The sequence below is a fragment of the Dama dama genome, chromosome 21, assembly GCF_033118175.1.
Source record: "Dama dama isolate Ldn47 chromosome 21, ASM3311817v1, whole genome shotgun sequence".
Classification (NCBI taxonomy): Eukaryota; Metazoa; Chordata; class Mammalia; order Artiodactyla; family Cervidae; genus Dama; species Dama dama.
In genome coordinates, this window is record NC_083701.1 from 21504651 (window position 1) to 21528651 (window position 24001).

At 43.3% G+C, this 24001-nt stretch overlaps 1 protein-coding gene across 1 annotated transcript in view; it reads right to left on the reverse strand.

Moving 5' to 3' along the window:
* The window catches only part of ST18 (ST18 C2H2C-type zinc finger transcription factor), a 91066-nt gene that overhangs the window by 17628 nt on the left and 49437 nt on the right, over positions 1-24001 (reverse strand). Inside the window, exons 9-12 of the mRNA XM_061123297.1 lie at positions 23071-23258; positions 20656-20867; positions 11109-11354; positions 2508-2623 (exon numbers count right to left, since the gene is read on the reverse strand). Coding sequence (XP_060979280.1) covers positions 2508-2623; positions 11109-11354; positions 20656-20867; positions 23071-23258 — 762 coding nt within the window. The remainder of the gene's footprint in view (positions 1-2507; positions 2624-11108; positions 11355-20655; positions 20868-23070; positions 23259-24001) is intronic.

Genomic DNA, 24001 nt, shown 5'->3' on the forward strand with positions numbered 1-24001 from the left:
CACCTTCTTAGACAGAACATCAGGAAGGAAAATTCAAAACTACAAATATATGCAAACAAAAAAAGAGAACAACAATTCACATCTGAGCTGAGTTATCCCGCAAGTGCCATTCGCCCGCTCAACAGAGAAACAGTCTTTTCTGATCATTATGCAGCTGGAATATTCAGAGCGTGAGGGATGGCTTATAACGGCCTGGGAATTCCCACTTTGGAAATACATCGCCACCTGGTGTGCCAAAACAGCATTGCGTTTATTTTATTTCACTTTAAATTTTATTTCTATTTTTTAATCATCCTTTAAAGAAGTGCCAATGATTTTTAAACCAGACAGTAACAAATTACTTAGAAAGTATAATGATAAAGTGTGCATTTAGGAAGTATAATGATAAAGCATGCGTTTAAATAGTGGCTAATTATTTTGTTTAAGCTTTGTGCTTTAAAGAGGTCAAGCAATAAAGCAAAGGCTGAAGGAGTGACATAGTAGGAAAAATTGATGCGTTGGGCTCTGATGGCTGGGTTAATTTACAGATCTTCAATGAGAAATCTTACACAGTAACATGTACCAGTTGGGTGATACATTCTGGGAAGATTTGCAAAGGAAAGCGTCACAGTTTAGAGAAAGGAAACCAGCTAGTTCCCTCAGTAAGTGGTGCTCAAAATCTAAATGAATTATTGTTGATCCCACAGCATCGAAAAATCTATTCTAGCCAGTTTCTAGTAAGCAATTAAGGTACATTTACCGGTTAGAAACATAAAGCATAATAAGGACTGGGTGAGTTGTTTACAGAACCTGTGTGTGAAGCAGGTTTGTGGGAATGCGTGGTACCCACCCCAGTGCTCACCTGTCCTGAAACAAGAGGAAAACCACAAGGCCTCTAAGGAGTTCATTTCCTAGGAATTCATGACTACATTCTGAAAATCATTTACCACATTTTCGGAGCCCTTTCCCTTTGCACCAATGAGAAGGGCCCGTGACAAAATAATCACACTTCATTTTTCTGTTCAACATGGTGATGCAGGTTAATCATCAGTTTTTCACACTACATTTAGTTTGAAACGACTCTGGAAATTTCCAAAATCTGCCTTCAAAGGATAAACATTGGCCCTTTTTGAGGGTCTCTGAGATAATATGCAGAAACAAAATCCATACAAAAATTTTAGAAACTTGACTAGCAGGCCACGAGGACGTAAGTAGATGGCTGCCCAGGTCACCTCCCAGAGGCTACAGTGCTCAGTGAAGCTCAGGCATCAGGAAACATTATTCTTGTAAGGGAACCGGATGCTTGGGCGCTCTGCCTTTTCTGCTTTGACTTCGTTGAATTTCCTGTGGCATTTGAAACCACCAAGGGCCCAGGTGGGAATTTTCTGAGCTCTCAGCTCCCATGACCATCACTTTCCTCCTTGCTCCCAGGTCTGTATTCTTTGTGGGCGTCTCTGACCCTCTCAGGTCCCAGCAGGATGCATGCTCTCGAATTCTGGGATGAGCACTCTGTCCCCTTCCTTCTATATGTCTTCCCCAGAGGCACCGTCTCCCAGGCCACATCTCACGTCTGCATCTCTAGTTAATGTTTTAGATGATCTTTCTGAGCCCAGACGGCTCCCCACGTGCATACGGGCCTCAGAAGAACTCGGCACACTGCTCTTTCCCAAATAGCCCAGCACGAGCTCATGTTTCTGCTCAAATATCTTATGGTCTGTTCATGGAAAACTTGCAACCAGGCCATCTTCTCAGGGCCCTGTTCTGCCCCCGCCTTCTGACTCTGTCTCTGTCTCTCTCCAGGCCTCCTGGTGCTGGGGCTCGGTGTAGGGCCTTCTGGTCCAAGAAACCCTTCCTGATGGAGAATCCACTGCAGCTTGACCAGTACTACCTGCCTGGGTCTTTCAACTCTCCTGAGTCACAGAACTCCTTGAGAATGTAACAAAAACCATGAACTCCCTTCCCAAATAACATTCTGCAGGAAGTTTTAAAAGTTTCTGGGCTTCCCTGGTGGCTCGGATGGTAAAGAATCTGCCTGCAATGCGGAGAACCTAGGTTTGATCTCTAAGTTGGGAAGATCCCCTGAAGACAGGAATGGCAACCCACTCCAGTATTCTGGCCTGGAGAATTCCATGGACAGAGGAGCCAGGTGGGCTACAGTCCTTGGGGTCACAAAATGTCAGACACAGCTGAGTGATTAACACTCATGCAGACTATCTCTGGCCCTAACTTGGCTCCTCTGAGGTCAGGGAATGTCAGATTAAGATCTCTGATCAGAACATAAACATTTCTAATTGTTTTGCATATTTTGTTTTCAGTTTGACTTTTAATTCCCTTAGCACAAGATCAAGGCATGCACCTTTTTCCATAATCTTCTTAGTTCTGAGTAGAGGTCTAGATACACACAGAATATTTAACTATTGGTCAGTCAAAATTGCCCTAAAATAGTGCCAAGTCAGCTCCATAAGCCAAGGTGTTATTACTTAAGGCTTCAATCAGTAGTCTCCATTCTAGAACCATAGGTCACTCACGTGATGAGTTCTTTCTTGAGATCTCTGGTGTGGAGCTTGGGTTTAGGGCTTGGTATAGAGGCCTCTCCAGAGAACTTCTTTTCCTCTAAATTTTCTAGAGAGCTCACTGGGTCTTTCTGGAAATAAAAAATACAGAAGTACACAAGGTATTAGGAAACCCTGGAAAAACAATTGTATTTGAAGTCATCAGGGTCAAACCTGAGTTTTGGCTTAAAGACTTAGATGACATCCCTCACTGGATTTGTACACAAACTAAATAAGATAATAAGGGTACACCCGGACTGCCATGGACCTTTATCCTTGGTAAAGAGTGAGAAGTTTTAACTCACAGGCACAATTTTAAAAAGTTCACATGTTGGCAGATAAAACTACAGAGGAATTTCTTGAGCCATGTAAATAAGTTAATATCTTAATATATTAACTTCAATGTATTTCAAGCTTTACAGTATAATAAACATTTCCTAGAGAACATGGAAATAGTTCTTTATGTACATAGCATGCAAGTATGCTAAGTCACTTCAGTCATGTCTGACTCTTTGTGACCCCACATACTATAGCCCACCGGGCTCCTCTGTCCTTGGGATTCTCCAGGCAAGAACACTGGAGTGGGTTGCCATGTACTCAGTAGTCACTGGTAAAACAAAAGTAATTCTGCAAAAAATGAATCACACAAATTTTTAAATAGAGAATGAGGAAGTAAATTTAGCTTATTAGAATGTCCTTCCTGATATGCAGATAAGATTTAAACTATTTGCTTAAATGCATAGTGGCTGAGTCCACAATGTCTCGGCAGCTTTTAGCTTGATTTTTCTGGACACCTGTTTTTAGTCTCACATCAGTCACTTCCTGTTTTCCTTAAACTACCTCTTTGGCTAAGTTGGTTTTTTTCTCCTGTTTTTACTCTCTGGGTGGACTGTCTTGTTGGATTATCATTAATTTTCATGGTCTCCTTTTAAGCTTAGTACTGATCCTGATTTCATAAGGAAATCTCATTGATCCTTTCACATCACTTATTTACCATCTGAAATATTATTGTCAGACAACTAATGATGGTTTCACTCAAACAGATAATTAGTTTACTTTTATCATTAAGCTTATATTCAGTAAACGTAATACTTTCTGGATTTAATATTAAAATCAGGTTAACTACTATTTTTTTAAAAAAACTGTCTCCTAAATCTCAAAAGTATTGATACATTTAAGATGAGAAAACAATTTTGAGTTACTGAAGGCAAATCTCATTTAAATCACATGGACATGACATTGCAAAGATAAATACAATTTTAATCATTCTGAGTTGACACTCAAAATCAATGGAAAAACAAAATCTGTGGATTTTCCCAACCTAAGAAAAATTCTAAGCCTTAATCTCAGTTATAAAGACAAATGTAATTTCCTTCATTAATTACTTGGGTAACAGTTCAATCGATTATTTTACATAAGACCACACAGTGGTGAAAAAATGTGTGAATGACCTCAAAGGAACAGGATCTTCAGAGCAAATTAGTAAAACCTGATTTGGTCTAATTTCTTTTTTCATATTATTTTTAATACTGAGTATTCCATTTTAAATTATTGATGTTTGAAACTAGTAGCAGAAAATCATACACCACTAAAAAACAAAGAGAAATGGGTGCTTGATGATCAGTGTCTATTAAGGTACAAGGAGAAGGGTTATTTTAACGCTGCTTCTGTGAAATCTATAGAAAACAAGTGAATGATGCTTATCCTTTTCACCTTTCACAATGTGACTAGAGCGAAGCAATTCCTAATTATAAGACCTTAAACTGGATACACTATTTTTAAAAAAATAATGTTTGTTATTTATTTGCTGTGCTGGGTCTTCATTACTGCCTAGGCTTTTCTCTAGTTGTGATGAGCATGGGCTACTCTCTAGTTGTGGTACATGGACTTTTCATTGCAGTGGCTTCTCTCGTGGAGAGAAGCTTGTGGGGCACAGGCGCTAGGCGCACAGGTGCTTCAGCAGTTGCAGCTCCTGGGCTCCAGAGCACAGGCTCAGGAGTTGTGTTGCACGAGCTTAGTTGTTCCGAGATACGTGGGATCATCCTGGACCAGGGATCAAACCCATATCTCATGCATTGGCAGATGGATTCTTTACCACTGAGCCACCAAGAAAGCCCCCAGATACACTATTATCCATTTCATTTGGAGGTGCCTGGATTCAGCATGGGTAGTGTTTTCCACTGTAATTCACAAAACATCTCGGCCTTTTGAAAGTGGATACAAATGTATATCCAATGACCTCTTCTGCTAAGTTGATATTTTGTAATGCTTTTTACTCACTGGATGGAATTGCTATTAACTGATCCAAAAGCAATGTTGGATCATTACTAATTTTCATGGCCTTCTTTTCAGTTTAGTACTGATCCTGACTTCACAAGGAAGACAAAGAACAGACTTTGTTTTCCTGTTCAGATGCTAGATTTTTCACAAAAATGGCATAAAGCAGAAAAGAGCTATTTTATTATTTTCTTTGTGATAGAAATGAGCAAAGTATCTCTAAGGAGGCATATACATTTACAGATGAACATATAAAGGTTATCAGTTGTTGTTTGTTGAATCTGCACATTGTGGAAGACAAGGGAATAAGATTTTGAAAGAAATAATCAGCTATGAAAGCTTAACTTACTTGACTCAAATACATTCAAAATTAATTCTAGAAGAATATATGGTATTTAACTTAGCACAGTAAAATGTAGTGCTGTTTCAACAGAATAATTTTATTGGATATGACCTTTGAAATATTTTGCAACTTCCTTAAAAAATTATGGACTCGGGTATGCAATCGCATCATGAAATAATTGTCTCTCCCTTCCTCCTTTTTTTTTTTCTTTTGGCTCAGCATTCTACCTCTAGAAACTTGCAGAGAGCATATGTATTAAAATACAGGTGATTATAAGAATGTTTAATTTTGTTACAGAAGATTGTATATCATATAAACTCCTAAATTGCATACCATAAAAAATAAGAATGTTTATATAAGAATGTTTAATTTTGTTACAGAAGCATTGTATATCATATAAACTCCTAAATTGCAACCATAATAAACATGTCAACATCATTTATCAGATTATTTTTCAAAATTTATAGTATCCTTTTGAAAATAATAATTTATATTGGAGAGACATAAGAGAAAATGTGGCATACATATATGTGTGTGTTTAGAGAGTGCATGGGTGCGATGAAATTCCTTTAATGTACAAATAAGAGTTTATATTGATTTTAGTAAAAATCAGAACATAATGAGAGCATGAATAACAGATAATAGCATCTGGCACTTTTAACATCTGAAGTCTTTGGAGAACTGACAGTTGAACAAAACTGACAGCTCTAGTTATTTCTCAGCACTTTCCTTTCGAGATAGTTTGAGTTTTTTCCAGATTCAGGATTTTTTTTTTAGGGGGCATCTGGACAGGCTATTTCACTGAGAGAGACAGACAATATTTTCTGAAAATTACCACCAAAATTAAGCAACTGTTGTGCATATGAACGAGATAACAATGAATTAGAAATAATCGCCCAGTTTCTGGTCATGGGTACAGGAGTGAGTGTCGTGTGGGGTGGGGGGTGTGGGAGGTATGGGGGGTGTGGGGTGTAGGGGTGTGTGGTGTGTGGTGTGAGCATGTGGGGAGTGTGGGGTGTGTGGGGTACGGGGGGCTGTGGGGGATGAGGGCGTGTGGGGTGTGGGGAGTGTGGGGTGTAAGGGGTGTGTGGGGTGAGGGTGTGTGAAGTGTATGAGGTGTGGGGTGTGGGGAGTGTGTGGAGTGTGTGGGGTGTGGGGTGTAAGGGGTGTGTGGAGTGTGAGGAGTGTGGGGTGTCTGGGGTGTGTGAGGGTGTATGGAGTGTGTGGGGTGTGGGTGTGTGGAGGGTGTGTGGAGTGTATGGGGTGTGGGGTGTAGGGTGTAGGGATGTGTGGGGTGTGAGGGCCTATGTGGGGCATAGGACTATGTGGGTGTGGGGTATAAGGTTGTGTGAGGGGGTGTGGAGTGTGTGGGGTGTGGTTATAGGGGTGTGTGGAGTGTGTGTGGAGTGTATGGGGTGTGGGGTGTAGGGGTGTGTGGGGTGTGAGGGGGTATGTGGGGTATGGGGCTGTGTGGGTGTTGGGTGTGAAGGTGTGTAGAGTGTATGTGGAGTGTATGAGGTGTGGGGTATAGGGGTGTGTGGGGTATGAGGGTGTGTAGAGTGTGTGTAGAGTATATGGGGTGTGAGGTGTAGGGGTGTGGGGTGTGAGGGGGCATGTGGGGTATGGGGCTGTGTGGGTGTGGGGTGTGAGGGTATGTGGAGTGTTTGGGGTGTGGGGTGTACGGGTGTGAGGGGGCATGTGGGGTATGGGGCTGAGTGGGTGTGGGGTGTGAGGGTGTGTGGAGTGTGTGGATGTGGGTGTGTGGGGTGTAGGGGTGTCGGGGATTGAGAGCAGCCCAGGTTCCCAGTGCACCCTGAGACCCTGAGCAGCACCTTGGCAGAGCTCCCGGGGACCACAGCCAGGACCATCCGTCCCTGGTGTGCGTGGTCACCGGCCATGTTCTGCACCCGGGCTCAGAACTCTGGTCCTGCCGGCCTGAGAAGCACCAGAACCACTGCAGCCTCCGCCACACTCCTGGCCGGGCACTATCTCATCATTATTCTCTTTTTTCTTTCCTTCCTGCTTTTTCTCAACATTTTCCAATTTTCGTGTGTATTATTTTCTTCTCCTTTTCTCCATTTACTTCCTTTTCGTCATTTCAGGGAATGCCAGGCCCATTACTTAATTTCTATATGACCAAAGAACAGCAAGTTCACTCCATCTGGCTTCAATTTCCTTCTCTAGAAACTTTGGTAATAATCCTGCTCTTCAGATTAGTCAGGAGAATGAGACACTGTACAGAAAGAGCCATAATCCTTATTCTGACTCAGTGTGGCCACCCTCTGCTACCTTCGCCACGAGAACACTGATTACCATCGACTTCTACAAAATAATAACTATCGAGCATCGCATTGCTCATTCTGGGATTCAGGACAGAATGTGAAAAATACTCTTGGTTCATGAATCACCTTGGCATGGACGCAGGAACAAAGAGCTGGGGTAAGGAACCATCCCGGGGCTTACAGGGATTCAGAAGCACTTCTGTGTGTGTCCCGCGGGGACAACTCAGTGCCCAACAGTGAACCACCCACGCTCAGACCCTGACAATAGGCACTGAGCTTAAAAACTACCTTGTCAACTCAAACCTAGTGCAAGCTCTAGGACTCCAGGAACTCAGCATCTCCAAAGCCGTCTTTGTTCTTGTTGTAACATCGGACTTCCAGTAGCTTGTCAATCCCAGATGTCCCTTTAGTCATGTCTGACTCTTTGCAACCCCAGAGACTGTAGCTGGCCGGGCTCCTCTGTCCATGGGACTCTCCAGGCAAGAATACTGGAGTGGGTTGCCATTTCCTTCTCCAGGGGATCGTCCCAACCCAGGGATTGCACCCATGTCTCTTATGTCTCCTGCACTGGCAGGTGGGTTCTTTGCCACTAGCTCTACCTGGGAAGCCCAGATGTCAGATACTTAGGTTGCAAATTGTAGCAGTGAGTCTGCACTAGCAGACCTGAAGGAAGTAAGCCACTCTGAAAAGAGCAGACGTCTAATCGAAATGATCCATCTTCCCCATGACTGTGCTGGGACATCAGCTCCATCAGCATTAGATAGGAACGGACCCCAGCTGAATCCACAAAGCTGCCCAGATGACTCCTCACATGTTTCTAAAGAGAGAATATTTGTTATGAGACTTCACTTTCTGCTGAGTGATAAGAAGTATACATAGCCAAGGCGGTCCCCAAGGTACCTACTTGACCCTCAAGTGGCAGGAGTACCCCAGAATATAAGGGGTACCCTGCAGACATTGCTACAGATATTATGGTGGTGGTTTACAGCTAAGTGATGTCCAACTCTTGAAACCCCATGGGCTGTAGCCTGCCAGGCTCCTCTGTCCATTTCCAGGGATTTTCCAGGCAAGAATACTGGAGAGGGTCACCATTTCCTTCTCCAGGGGATCTTCCTGACCCAGGGATCAAACCTGCATCGCTTGCATTGGCAGGCAGATTCTTTGCCACTGAGCCATCAGAGCCTATGTCAAATGACACAAAGACCCCGAAAGGGAGCAAGAACCCACTTTGCTTTGTTACTGATGGGGACTGGACTGGACGTCTGACTATGTGCAAGCAGAAAGGAGACTTGTGGTGAACACTGACCATGGCCAGTATACAGTGGGGTTGTGAGGGTGAGGAAGAGAAAGTCCAAGCCCCCAGCATGTGGCACCAAGCCTCTCCAATGTGGGGGGTTTCATCCCAGTGGACTCGCTCAGAAACAGGGATGCACTAACGGTCACTCTGTAAGGGACCGTCCTCTGTGCCACACATCTTTGACTGGACCCCACCTCCAGGTCTCATACCTGGGATTAGGTGCCCTCCATTGGGAGTGGTTTAGGCAAGGGACTGGTTGGCAATAGGGGGTCTCCTGGACTGGGGGTGTCCCTGACTCAGCAGAATCACCATCCTTGCTCTCATCCGGTCTATGCTTCCAGAGGATCCACTCCCACCACCTCACCTCCACCTTGGACCCCAGTGTGGAATCATGGCAAATGTGAATGTAGACACATTTCTGGGTTATATGGCAACGACATAAACGAGGTGTAACTTTGGGGACTTTGCAAGAGCTGGACTGATCAGGGAATGCGGAGGAGCACAGAGACACATGTTCACCAATTCTCAATCACCACCTGAGGCAAACCTGCTTCTTACAGTTTACAGGGTCTGTTTTATATTAAAGTTGAATGTGTATGATTTAAAAAAGTTTTTCTAAAGTAGTTTTATGATAGATTAAGTCAAACCATCCCTAAATACTTGGGTGAACTTTTAAAAGCCGAGCAGAAGAACAGTGACTAAGCCCCACATGGCAGAATCTAACCAGAAGCTGCTGCAGTGGGAGACCCCTGCCCTCCTGGGAAGGTGTGGCTGGTGGTGATGGAGACGCAGACCTGCCTTGGGTCCTGGAGGCCCCTCTAGCCCCCACCCCCAGCTACTCTGCATGCCTGCTCAGCTGCTCACTCATCCAGGAGCTTGGCTACAGATTGGTCCTCCTACCAGACAGGTGTCCTCAGGGCCAGTCTTACTGGACATGGGGATGCCAGTGAAAGTGCAGGAGGGGTAGGGAGGAGGGAAGGACAGAAGGGGAATATAAAACATCCCAATCTTGTGATCACTGCCATTGACACTGACTCATGCCCAGAGATGTTAAGGAAGATGCTAAAGTCACACAGGGAACTATACTCAGTATTATGTAATAATCTGTAAGGGAAAAGAATCTGAAAAAGAATACACACACACACACACACACACACACAAACATATATACGTAGAGTGAGTAGTGTTAGTCCTCAGTAGTGTCTGACTCTTTGCGATCCTGTGGACTGTAACCTGCCAGGCTCCTCTCTCCATGGGATTTCCCAAGCAAGAATACTGGAGTGGGTTGCCATTTCCTCCTCCAGGGGATCTTCCCGACCCAGGGATCGAACCCCGGTCTCCTGCATTGCAGGTAAATTCTTTCCCATTTGAGCCCAAATTCTTAACCATTTGAGCCACGAGGGAAGCCCACATATATGTACATGTACATAATGTACATAATGTACATGTATATGTGCATGTATATGTATATGTATCTGAAGCACTGTGTTGTACTCTTGAAACTTATATGATATTGCAAACCAACTATACTTCAATAAAAGATAAAGTGTATGCTAAAATCAAATTAGCCTGCCTTCAAAGTCTCTGAGCTTCAAAAATCTGAAAAAGGGGGATGATGCTTACTTCCAAATGTCTACTTCAGTTCTTCAAACGTGTCAGCTGGCAAGCACCAAGCACTTCCCTAGGACAGACAGAATCACTTGCAGGAAGGCTGGGGTCAATGTGCTGACCCAGCGTCTAACCAGTGGAGGGTATGGCTGTGAACTCTTTGGAATGGCACTGAGTCAGGGCTCATCAGACCCACCTAGGGGCTCCAGCCATGAGAGGAAGCCGATGGCTCCCTACACAACACCTGACTTCTGGGGTGACGCCACCTCCAGGGATAATCCAGCCCACAACTCTGGGGTTGCCACGGCTGGGACATCCAACAGCCAGGATCAGTCCCTGGACTACAGCTCTGCACGTAGGGATGCCCACACCACCCCTCCGCGAAACCACGGAAGGGAATTTGACAAGAAGCATCCTTGTACCAGATTTGCTCTCGTGTTCCAGCCTCTGGTGCAGAGACGTGTGGGCTCATGGCTCACAGGCTGCTGCGTCCCCAGGATAGATGACACCACCTCTCAGCGCACACAACCCAACCCTTAACAGTGATATGATAGACTCTAATGACATCTCGTTTTACGCAAGGGGTGGGAAATGTTGGATTCATTTGTAAATACCTCCTGAAATTTAAAATCATCGCTTTACCAAAATTGAAAACCAGCTACAGAATTACGTATTATCTAAATAGGATGGTGAGAAATGGGGCAAGAGGAATAAGTGGACCCCGCTGTCACGTTCTGTCTCCAACTTATTGATCGACACTGGAACAGTACCTCTTTCTCCTCCTCCATCTTCCCGTGGGCTTTGCTATAGTTGATGGGAGCATCCCAGCCCTCGTGGTCACACAGGGCCTGGTAGAAGGCGGCATTGACCAGAAGGCTGCTGGTTTTGAACGGGGAAGAGGAAGCGGTTGGAACAGAAGGGTTAGTGGAAGTTAGGGGTGCGGCTTTGTCCAGGATTCGAGCTTTTTTCATGCTTAAGTCCAACGTGCCATTCTCATCCACTTCTATCTCGGCCCCCTGTATATAACAGGAAACAAAAAAACCGTGTAAGCAGTTTGCAGTGGTAGCCTGGCCATGTGGGGCTTTTAAGGGATCATTTTAAATGCAAGCTTTTATGGAAGTATATCTGATTTTAAATCTCGCTTTCTGATTCGCTTTGGTTAATGTTCAATTCTTAGGCAGACTTTTCAGAGCAGCCCCATTAGGGAGTTTTGTGTTTCTGGGTTTAAGCAATGTAAGCCTAAATATAAGTAAGATGGTCCAAATACTAAATGTATTGGCTAAACCTATTTTATCTTTTTTTTTTTTTAAGTTTAGCTTTAAATCTTCCTTTCTAATTTGCAGAATTATCACTTCCAATTCATCCTTTAAAGCATTAACACTGGAGTTAATAAAGAGACACACCATCCTCCTCCCAACATGAAAAACATGCAAAAAACAACCAGCTGGGAGAGAATTTTTATTGGGAAATATTAGAACCATATTAGATTACCATGACAGTGACATTTTACCCTGGGTGTCTTGAACCAGAAAAGCTTGGTTAACTCATGGGGGGCGGGTTGGGGGGAGGTGGGCAGTGCATGCCTAGTTCCCCCTCGGGGCCATGAGGTGGCAGCTGGCAGCATGACCAGGGTGGGGGTAGGAGGTTAAGTTCTACGTTGAAAACTCCAGAATAAAGGTGATTATTTTCCAGATACTCAGTATGAGACTTTAATTCTGCCTCACGACGTTTCTCCTCGGGAGACCTTGGCTAAGCTTCGTTTTGTTTTTAAGGCTCAAGTGCCAACAAGGTCCCCATGCATCCTGGCCCTTCCACAAGTCACGTGCCCGAGGATGGTGTGCGCGGTGCCGAATCACAAACGCTGCCAAACAGTAACTCCCGGGATGCTCAGAGAGTGAGCTTGTTACCCTCCTAAGTGGGTCAAAGGAATACCTTCCCGGTGTTCTCATTGCCATCCGTCAAGTCACAATTAACTTCTAGACAATGTCTCTCCTCTGTTCCTTTTGACTGGAAAAGCAGGAGACTTCCCTGAATATGTTCCTAAGATCCCTAACAGTTACTTCGCAGGGGTTCATTTTAACCCCCCAGTTACACTCTGCCCTTACCCCTTCCGCAACATTCCCACTGGGATGAGACCCACTGTACTGTCACTGAATTAAAAAATAAAAGCATCTCTTCTGTCTGCTTGTTTTACCTGCAAAGTTTTTGTTCTCAGTCTCTCAAGTAAAGATGCTTTATGATATCTGTGGGAGGTAAATACACTTCTAATGTATTTGTACTAAGATGCTTTCGTCCTGTCTTTCTGTCCTTTTTAGTAAATAGTTTAATCTCCTGTGATAGTTTTAAGCCCTGAATTTCACAGTAGAGCTTATCCAGGATAATAACTTAGTAACCACCACATCTTATGCCATCTGTATAATATCAAATACATTTTTATACCAGCATTAATAAACCTTAGTTACAAAAATCCAAGATATTAACCATATCTGTGCTGCATACTCTCTCCATGATACAATGCAGTCTGCCACAAGCACATCAAAACAACTTTTGGCTTCAACGCTGATATGTAACTATAGCAATGAAACAGAGCTATAGCAATCAAGTTTAATGGCCAATGTAAAGTAAAATGCTAAATATTGTAGTTGCTGACATTTTTTTCATAAAAAAATAAAAAACTTGGGTTAAGACTGCACAACCAACATTCACATAAAATTCCAGACCTCTGTGACAGATGGCTTAGGAAAAAGGAGCCACGTGACTGGGCTGCAGCGTTTTATAGTGCAAAACCCATAAATAGTGCAGATTCGAGCTTGCTGAAAAAAAAAAAAAAAACCAACTATTCCAAGACAACACCAATATATATTTTAGTTTTTACAGGAAAAAAAAAAAAAAAAAACTTCCAATGAATAAATGAGAAAAAAAAAACAGAGATTCTCAGAGTTGTGGTGGTTCTACATCTTGAGTAATCATGGGCTGATTGAAAAAAAAAATCATTCCTAATGTTTGAACGAGGTGGTTTTCTGTGCCCCGCGCCCCAGCCGGCTGCTCTGAGCACCTGACCGTGCTGGGGAAGGGGAAGGCGGGTAGCAGGCGGCCATGCGGGTACAGATGGGCTTTAAGTGAGCTCACAGATGCACTCGACAATTACACACAGCACCAGAGAAGGGCCCCTTTCTGCCCATGGATGGGTGGATCACACGTTTACTGCATGGATTTCATTCAGAGCAGTATCAATAGACATCATTTCTCTCTGTGCCTGAAACTCCACATGGCAGGGCAATGAGGAGGGGGGTGGTGGGAGAGGCCATCGGCGGGGAGAGGCCAGCCCTACCCAGACAGGGACCCCCCAGCCCGACTCCTAAGATGTTCATTTCTCAAAGGGCTGTTTAGATCTTATTTTAATCGTTTGAATGTTAAGCTTCTTGAGCCTGGTCTAACACTGCTCATATACTCTCCAACTTGGGAGCAACATCAGTGACCATGTAATTAATCCACTTCTGAGTTAGAGATATTCTCTGTGATGTGTTGATTTTCAAAAAGATGGAGAAAGCACATACCATTTTTAAGCCACTATATTTAGGGCAAAAGAAAATGGAAAAATCTAGTGTCGCTGCCTTCAAGAAGCTTATTTGATGCATACAGGACGTTTTTAGTGAAAAAGACTACAAATTATTATTTTAGTTTATATAATTTATGCATAAATTATACAATTATAAATTATTATTCAGCTGAAAGTTGAGGTGATTATCTATTATAAGCCTTATCTGTACTATAAAATCAGTAGTGACTCAGATGTCTGCCAACAGAGGGACAATATTACACTGCACCTATTAACTGGCACATTATGTGATCAGTAAAATGATAATTTCAAGGACTTTGTCTCAACAGGGAAAAGACTTATGTCACTGAAAGCAGGAGACAACCTGGAATTCTGGTTACACTTACAACTAGGGAAAATGGGAAGAAAATCATTTTCTGAAGAAGAACAAAAGGGAAAACACAGAAATTCTTGTGAGCATAGGCTAAGGGCTCTTTTCCTTGAATATTTCCCAGGAAAATGATAATATTATATTGTTTCAATAATAAAAAAATTATCTTACATTCAAAGATGGTGACAAAGTAAATAAAAAACAAAACTGAAATTTTACTTTAAATGTTCTGATTATGAAAAGCATTAACTCCCAAGGCATCGATACAATAAGATAGCCTTGTTTTCCTTATTTGGCATATTTTCCGTTGTTAATAAGGAGAGGTTGAACCACCTCCTTGTTTTGTGACAGGACTAAGACAAGAGCAAGGGGAGGGGGTCTGCAGACGGGTTTCTGCTCCATCTCTCCACTAAGGCTCTTCTGTTCTTGATTCAGGGGGGTTGTCTGGGGAAACATCTTCTTCACATTGAAAGTCCTCTGAAACATGTTTTCAAAGTAGGCGGGGTATTGAATACAGTTCACTGTGCTATACAGAAAGTCCTTGTTAACAATACCCTGCCTACTCTGAAAACATGTTTCAGAGGACAAGAGTGTATATGTTAACCCCAAGTTATTTATAGCACAGGGCACTCTACTCAACAATCTGTAATAATCTATATGGGAAAAGAACCTGAAAAAGAATGGATATATGTGCACGTACAATTGGATCACTTTGCTGTATACCATAAACTAATACAACACTGCAAATCAGCTGTAATATAAAATAAAAATAAATTAAAAATCTAATTAATATAAAAAAATAAAATCTTCTTGCCTATCCTCAAAAAAAGTAGGCGAGGTACTAACCATAAACAAATAGGGACTCTGTAGAAGAAGACTCTGTGCTTCTCCTACAGGGGGTATGGGTTTGATCCCTGGTCAGCGAACTAAGATCACACATACCCCCCAAAATTAAATGAATAAATGAATAAAATAAATGAACTGTAAACCTCTTATTCTTACTAAATAGCAATTGAACATTAATATTAATACTATTAAGAGTATGACTCGTGAGATATACTAATAGAAATCCTGTGATGAAATTCAGAAGAGAAGTAAGTGACTGACAGGAGGTGTAAAATTAAAGTGTTGTTGTGTTAATCGCTCAGTCATGTCTGAATCTCTATAACCTCATGGACTATAGCTCACCAGGTGCCTCTGCCCATGGAATTGTCCAGGCAGGAGTACTGGAGTGGGTTGCCATTCCTTTCTGCAGGGGATCTTCCCAACCCAGGGATTGAACCCAGGTCTCCTGAATTGCAGGCAGATCCTTTACTACCTGAGCCACCAGGGAAGCTAAATTTATAATCTTTTCCGCTAAATCTTTGTCTGACACTTGAAGTCATAGTGAAAACTCTTGGTAGACCAGTAGTTTGTACACCAGGGAATGACAAATTCTTCAAGGAGATCAAAAGTTAGGCATGAATTCAAGTTTTGTCTCTAATAGTCGTAGCTGTGCCACTTAGGGGCAATTATTTAATATCTCTGCACTACTTTCTTCACTTGCAAAATGAGATGCCATTCAAGTAATTCTTGGACTTCCATGGTGGCTCAGATGGTAAAGAATCCGCCTGCAATGCGAGAGACCTGGGTTCAATCCCTGGGTTGGGAAAATCCCTTGGAGAAAGGCACGGCAACCCACTCCAGTATTCTTGCCTGGAGAATCCCATGGACAGAAGGGCCTGGCAGGCTACAGTCCATGGGGTCGCACAGAGTCAGACATGACTGAGTGACTAAGCACACAGCACGTTATGGGCAGAGGGCTCATTTACAGTGCATGACACATAGTAGGTATTCAGCAGACAACACAACTGATAATAACCATAATTTGATTGGGTTTTTGGACTCTAAGAGATCTCCCTATGCTGTTCTACATGGAAGCAAAGAGGTGGTTTCCCCACACACGTCACTGATTCCCTGAGATCCTGATTGCAGTCCCTCAGAGCAGCTCACTCACATTGTGCAGCAGCAGCTGACTTCACATTAAAGTTACTGAAAAAGGCTGATTTTGGATTCTAACCATCCCCAGAGCCACCGGGCTATTTCTGAGAGAAGGCAGCAGGAGTGGCGATGTGATAGCGTGTTGTTTCTCGGCCTTGTTCAAGCACAAAACAGACTTTGAACTTTAAACATTTCAAGCAAGTGTCAATTTTTTGTTTTCTTTTAAGGCACACTGTGCATATGCCACTTTGTCTAAACAGGTGGGGAAAACACCAAAACAAACAACAGAACACTTGGCAAGCGGCAGCGATTGGGATAAAGATAGACTGTGTGCCTGTTCCTACCTCTGCTGACGAGGGAGGAGGAGGAGAAAGGTGGGGAGGAAGGAGGATGGAGTGGGCTCTGCAAACCCCCGCTGCTCACTCCTCCTGCTGCCTGGTTCTTCCCAGTCCTGTGCTCATCTCAGAAGCACCATCTCCAGACTCAAGGGGGAATGTCTGAAGCTGTGGTCCATCTATGTTTTGCAAACTCACAGGAATTCCACATGGAACTGAAGAACAGGCTGCAAATCTCAGGACCAAGGACAGTTCTAGTACCACACTGTGGCTCATTCTTCAAACAAAAGTGTCCGTAACCACAATGATCTCCACTCAGTATTGCTATTACTAATTTTTCTCTGGCTTGATTTCTCAAAGAGATACTTAAAACACCCACAGGTGATTTAGGCAGTGTGGACATGCTGTGTAAGTGCTGGATTGGATTCTAACAGAAGCAATTCTTTCTAAGATCTACTTTTAGGATGTAGTGGATGTGAGCTTGGGCAGCGACTGACAGCGTTTGCCCTGGCACCTCCACCCAGGGCTACATGGGTGTGAAGGGGGCGGGTGTGAAGGAGGCGTGTGGGGTAGGCAGACAGTCAGGCTGAGAAACTCGGGAAGGAGAACACTTCAGAATGTTCATAACGTTCTTCACTGTTTTTGGAAGAGGTTCTCTTGCCTCCCTGAGGTTTGCCTCTGCCCTCTTATCTTCCACAAGAGTAGGGATTTTGCATATCATGAATTCAGTTATCCTGCCAAACTTGGGGTGAGTTATGACTTTGCACATAGCTTAAAAGAATTTGTATTAGCCCTGATGAGTGGGTATGAATGCAGTCTCAAGGTGAGGGTCCTTTGGCTTGATTTTAACAGTCATGCCCACATGCAAGATTCGTAACTTGTTCTCTCTCAGGCTCTTTAAACAACTTCTGAGAAGCTCACTGGGGGAAGGAAAGGACCAGATGGAAGCACAAGAAAATAAATCTTTTGTCAAAGTTCTGGTCAAATTCCTTACAGAGTCACCCACACCTCCCCTGGACCTCAGGAAAGGCCCCTCTGAAGACCTTGCTCTACACCTCTGGTGACCACTTTTTTCGTCCTTCTCTGGCTGTAAGCTCCTCGAAGGCAGGGTCTCTGAGGGACTCTGCTCCGTTGGGCAGCCCAGCACCTACAGACTTTCCAGTTGGGGCAGCTGGATCCTCCTGCAGAATCTCTCTAGTCCATCAACAGTGCTTCTATGCTCAGCTCTAGAAGTTGAGAATGGGGAAAAGCTGTGTATTTCTATATCCTTCTTTCCGAATTAGGAACTCAAGAGGTCTCTGGATTCTGATCAGCAAAAACAAACGCACCAAACACCCACTGTGGAGGAAGCCCCGCATCCTGGTGGAGAGAGAATCAGGCTAGTGTTCAGTGTGGAGCGAGACTGTTTACACTTAATCCCACATGAAACAAAGGGCACGGAGCAGAGGGCGTTGCGGACAACAGAAACGGCCAGCCCAGGGCACTGCTGGATCAGAGCCCGTGTTTCAGGGTTAATTACTTTGGCTTTCTCTCTCTCTCTTTTTTTTTTGCTACAATAATTACTTTTTGTGGTTTCAGGAATGTATGAGGTTCTCTTTTAAGGTCAGAAAATAGAATCCAACCAGGATAGAATTCTGCAAATCGTTACAGTGGTGTACAGAGGCCTCGAGGAGGGTGACACAAGGTGACAGTGTAGGGGGCCACACTGATCCTGTTTATCACCCACAAAGGCCAACAAGACAATTTTCATGGGAAAAAGGTTTTGAAAACGGCCAGCATCACAGATGCTCTAAAAACCGACTGCCGCACTTTCTGCCCCTTCCACTCTTATGGTCTCATCCGTGGTCGGGCTCCTGCAGTTAAGGTGTGGTTGACAGTTTTGGGGCTCGGACATTTGGGGGGTTCCTGTCATCTTTGTTGGACTCACTGCTTGGCTTCAGCGATTGATAGAATGTGGAGAATACAAAGGTAAAAGGCAGAAATTCGAAGGAACCGAGCGATATCTCTCCACATAGAGGGAAAGCCTTCACCCTACAACCATTCACTCAAGCAAATTTAAGTAGCGTTAGCCATTATAATGCTGGCGCTTTGCTTATGTGTGAGTGTGCTCAGTTGCTGGTCATGTCTGACTCTTTAAGACCCCATGGAATGTAGCCCACCAGGCTCTTCTGTCCATGGGATTCTACAGGCAAGAATACTAGAGTGGGTTGCTATGCCCTCCTCCAGGAGATCTTCCTGACCTAGGGATCAAACCCATGTCTCATGCATTACAGGTGGATTTTTTACCACTGAGACACCAGGGAAGCCCCTTTATTCTTACAGGACAGCCTAAACTGACAATAAAGCAAATAGGAAAGAAGACAGTTTAGTATCACTCCAATGAGCTTCACATTAGAATATCCCTTTAAGAAGGAGAAATGTATTCAGGTTTTTAAAAATGAATTTAAGAATAACCAAAGTTACATTCTAAAGCACCCAAAATCATTCATTTCTGTAAATAATCTCTGACCGTGATTTCTGGGGAAACTGGAGTTTTCTTTATATTTTTGAGGCAATGTGTTTTCCTTTGTTTAAGGAACTCATTTGTTTAAAACGGTTTTTGAGTGGTTTTTGGCCACCAACTCTTCCTGGGGTTTACTTGGCTCAGACCTGTCCAGAAGCTAATTCTGATTCTTCTGTCAAATGCGCCATGCCACTGTGCGCCCTGCTCTCCTGAAGGCCTGGCACGCGCACAGGTGAGCAGCTGACTGCACCGGGACAGGCTGAACTTAAAGGGAAAGGGGAGCGAATGCCTGTGCTCACTGAGTTTGGGTTAGAGTTTAACCGGGGCATCTTCCACCCAGAGCAAGGGGAACTCTCTTCCCTAATCACCACTTCTTTGGTGGCTCAGATAGTAAAGAATCTGCCCACAATGCGGGAGACCCAGGTTTGATCCCTAGGTCTAGAAGATTCCCTGGAGAAAGGAATGGCTACCCACTCCAGTCGTCTTGCCTGGAGAATCCCATGGGCAGAGGAGCCTGGCAGGCTACTGTCCATGGGGTTGCAAAGAGTTGGACATGACTGAGTGACTAACACTTTCACTCTTCTCCAAACCAGCCTGGGCACGCTCTGTCAGCTAGCTTCTGCCAGCTAGGTAGGAAAACAATTTCTTTTAACAGCCTTCCATGTAGACAGAAGTTACTGGCTCTAGCTGCCTGCGGCCAGTTCTGGCACCCCCATCTGAGGGTCACTGTTACTCTAGAGCATCACGACTCCCTCTTTGGTTATTATTTTCATCAAGACATCCTAAACACAGATGTCTACTTCTCCTTGTTATTTGGAGAGGAGAGGTTATTAGAGAAAGGTGATTAATTTTGTGAGCTCTTCCTAGAATTTGGTTCTCGATTTGAATTTGGGCCCTCTTTGGTTATTATTTTCATCAAGACATCCTAAACACAGATGTCTACTTCTCCTTGTTAGTTGGAGAGGAGAGGTTATTAGAGAAAGGTGATTTATTTTGTGAGCTCCAGAAAGATGGGGATCTCCAGAAACTTCCTAGAATTTGGTTCTGGATTTGAATTTGGGCCCTGAACTCTCAAGACCCCTTGCTCCTTCTTTTGTTGACTTAATGGACCCAGGTTTTATGACGTCCTTTGAGAAAACTACAGCATCTCAGACCATTTTATGCTCTATGATGGTTCCACACACAGTAATGAGATGTCATGAATTTTGCCATGTTTTACAAGTGGCGGTTTCATTAACCACATCCTACCATCTTTGATTCTCAGACAGCGAACAGTTTCCGCTGTTCAGACAGATTCTAGTTCTGTCTGTGTTCATGCCGCTGTGGCCAGGACCCCAACACAAAAAGAGGGTTGGAATCCACTGGGCTCCCCAGCCCAGTCTCCACACCCAGCTTCCACGCACAACCTGCAAAAGACCCCGTTCAGGGGTCTCCCTGAACCCACCAGGCTCACCCCTTCTCAAGACAAAGGGGGCCAGGCCACGGGGGTGGTGAGCATGGCTAGGATTGCGGAGGCAGCCTATCCTCACGGCGAGCCGCTGGCCCCCCTCCGTGCTCTTGGCCTGCCTACCTTGGCGTGCAGACCCTGCTGTCTGTTGGCGAGGATGTCGGCGGCTTCCCGGCAGCGGGTGGACAGGTTCAGGATGGCCGCAGCTGCTGCGATGTGGGTGTCTTCACTGCGCTGGCCGGAGCCGTAGGAGCTGGCACGCCCTGGGCTCTGTGTGTGGGCGCCTGCACTCGGCAGCCGGGGGGGAAATTTCCCTGGACTGGAAAAATGCTTCGCTGTTGAAGAGAGATTTGATTAGCAATTGCACAAACATGGATTTACTCATTAAATAGACTTGTTTGAAAGACAGAACTTCTTGCATGAAAATATGTGAAGACTTCGTAGAAGCACACTCCATTCTCTCTGGGTACCTTAAATGAAGGTTATTCAGATTGGTTTTCAGTGGAGTTCATAGCTCAAACAAGGTGACTGCTGATAAAGAAGGCCTATTCTCTTAATGTTTTTTGTATTTACACATTTCATGAGAAAAACTCTAACTCAGGTTACTGGGCACGTGATCTGGCAGCACAGGTGATAAAAATGGTAGATTCAAGTCTACGCTCGTGAAACTTATCAGGGACTAAAGAGGCTTAAGGCCACAACATCCACAAACAGTGTAGGTGCGAGAATCAGTGATCCCTGTGGAGGAAATGGACTGTTTCATATTTGTTCTCACACTAACAATTTATACTTAGATGCAGAATTGCATGCTTTGCTATCTGTTATGCAGGTTTGTCTTGTGCTTAAATCAGTAGAAGTTTCTCTTCCTCCAACTTGGTGGACCTGAGTAGATGATGAAGCTTGCTTTTTTTTTTACTTCATTTTTGTGTTCAGGTGCAGGGCAGGGAGTAGGGGATGGACTGAGCCCAAGTTCTTAAGGTGAACAGAAAGGCACTGAATTAACAAGGTTGAGTCCTCCCTTATGCTTCTGCTGTGGGTACCAGGGTGTCCCTGAGAGAATTAAACATGTTTCTCTTTACTCTGGGTGTTTGCAAACATCATTCAGGGACCGGGAGGCACATCCAAAATTTAATGTGGGATATAAAGGCATTTGGCTGTTTTACTGTATGTAGTGTTTATTTTAAATATTTGTTCATTATTTTTCATTAAATATAGTTAAAAACATTACCAAATATTCCTGAAGTTATAAAAATGTCACTGAAAATTCTACTTTTTAAGCCAGTATCCATATTATATGAATATTTAGAAGGCTCTTATTAACTAGTTTCACCTGAATTAAACATATATGTATGTGTGTATATTTTATATACATATAAAATAAAACTATCTGCACATAGATACAAAACACTGTGTGTGTATTTGTGTGTATAATTTTCCCCATGAATCTAGTAGGTTGTCAGTGGTTACCTATGTTGGTTATGCTTTATTTTTAGTAAGAACAGGCAAAACAATCTTTTAGAGTACAATATATTCTAGTTGATGGACACACTCCTCCCTAGTCTGTTTAGCCACTGTTGGGTTTTATACAGCATTCAAGTTCTTTGAAAAATTTGGTGATTCATATCACAGAAGGGAGAAACATTCTGTGCTCCTAAGAGCACCACATCTAGGTAACTATGTGTCAGATCAAAGGGAGTCCAGGGATCTGCACAATGCTGTAAAAATTCATGGCCTATGGAGGACTCCAACTGGGGGATTATTTCCCTTTGTAGAAATCATTCCTGGATTTATTCCCAGGTGAAAAATCTCACCTTTTCATTAGAATATTCAAAGACTCTAAACAACTGGAGGAAACTGTTAGAAAAAACATCAAGTTTTATGTGTTACAAGCGCCTTTGCATTATGACTGTCCATACAAATGTGTCATTGTTAGAGAATGAACACATTTCTGCATTAATTCTTAAATCTGTGGGTGAACATCTCCATAGTCACACTTTTTTTTTCCTAGTAAAATCTTGATTTCTGAACTGTGAGTTTCTTCTTAGACCTTTTACTTTTTCTCCCACCTTAAGACTGAAAGCTTTTGCTAATGCAAGTAATACTTTAAGCAGTATTTCACTGTTTTACCTATTAGATTTTCATAATTTTAATATGAATTAAAATTACTGTATTATAATAGCTATTGCAGTTTTCAGTATACTAATCCCAATCCTGGCTAAATGAGAATTAAATATTTTGTCAGAATTACTGTATTTAGATTCAACAAAGGCACCATATTTGTAGAATAATTAAAACACGAACTATTCACCATACTCAGTGTAACATCATGTAATATCAATTGTACTGATTAACTTATTATTGTTATTCTTGTTTTATTTCACTATATTTTCTCTCCTCCCAGCAATAGTATATTACCTATTAAATATTGCTAAATATTACCAACAAATAATATATTACCTATTTAAATGCATCCCCTCCCATAACACACACATACACAAGATACATTTTTTTGGAATAAGTATTGGAATTCAAGCTTACATTCAGGAAATGGTGGTGTTTTCCGACCTGTTTGTACAAGGGGGCGTTTACCAAAAACCTGGGCATCGAAACTGGCGTAATCAAAGGGTACTTTTCCAAACTTCTCTTGCTCTTTTGACACCGTGGCTCTGGGAGAGGTGATGGCTTGTGATCGGAAGTTGAATTCGATTTGCTTCACCAAGCTCGTCCTGAAGAGAGAGGCACAGAGCTCGAGAGAAACAGGACACTCTCATGAGCATCCCAGCGTCAGAATTTAAAGCAGGTTGGATATGTCACACCTGTGGGTGCTACAGAGACATGCCCTGGGGGAAAAAGTAGTGGTCACAGCCGGACGGGGTGGAGGGACAAGGAGGTGCTTTGGGCCCTGGGTGGCCAAGTCAGGGGGTGTGGGGGGCAGTTGTACATGGCTTGTCTGAGTCTCTCATCTGTAACAGAGGAAGCATCATCCTCCACTCATTAATAAAGATGCTTAAGGAGCAAGTATGTGATGTCTACTTGCACTCCGAGCTACTTAGAGAAAAGGGTCACGTTACTATCACCAGGGCTCTGAAAAGGTGCACACATCCCGCTGTTCGTCAGAGTAGCAGTGAAAGTCACGACGGTCACTAGTGAGGAAATGTCAACATATTCTGTTCGGCAGAGCCAGCAGGACCCTGACGTCCAACAGGTGTGGTGTCGGCACCAGACACTGGATTTCTGAACCATGAACTTCTTCTGAGCCTTTTTACTTTTTTCCCCCCAAGTTCAGATTAAATGCTTTTGCTGTGTTAGGTAGTATTTCAATATTTTATCTATTAAATTGCCATTGTTTCAATATGAATTGAAATTACTATAATAGCTATCACATTAGAGTTATCTTAATCCAAGCTAAACATGACTTAAATATTCCTTTAGAATTACTGTCTGGATTAAACCAGGGCATCATGTCTGT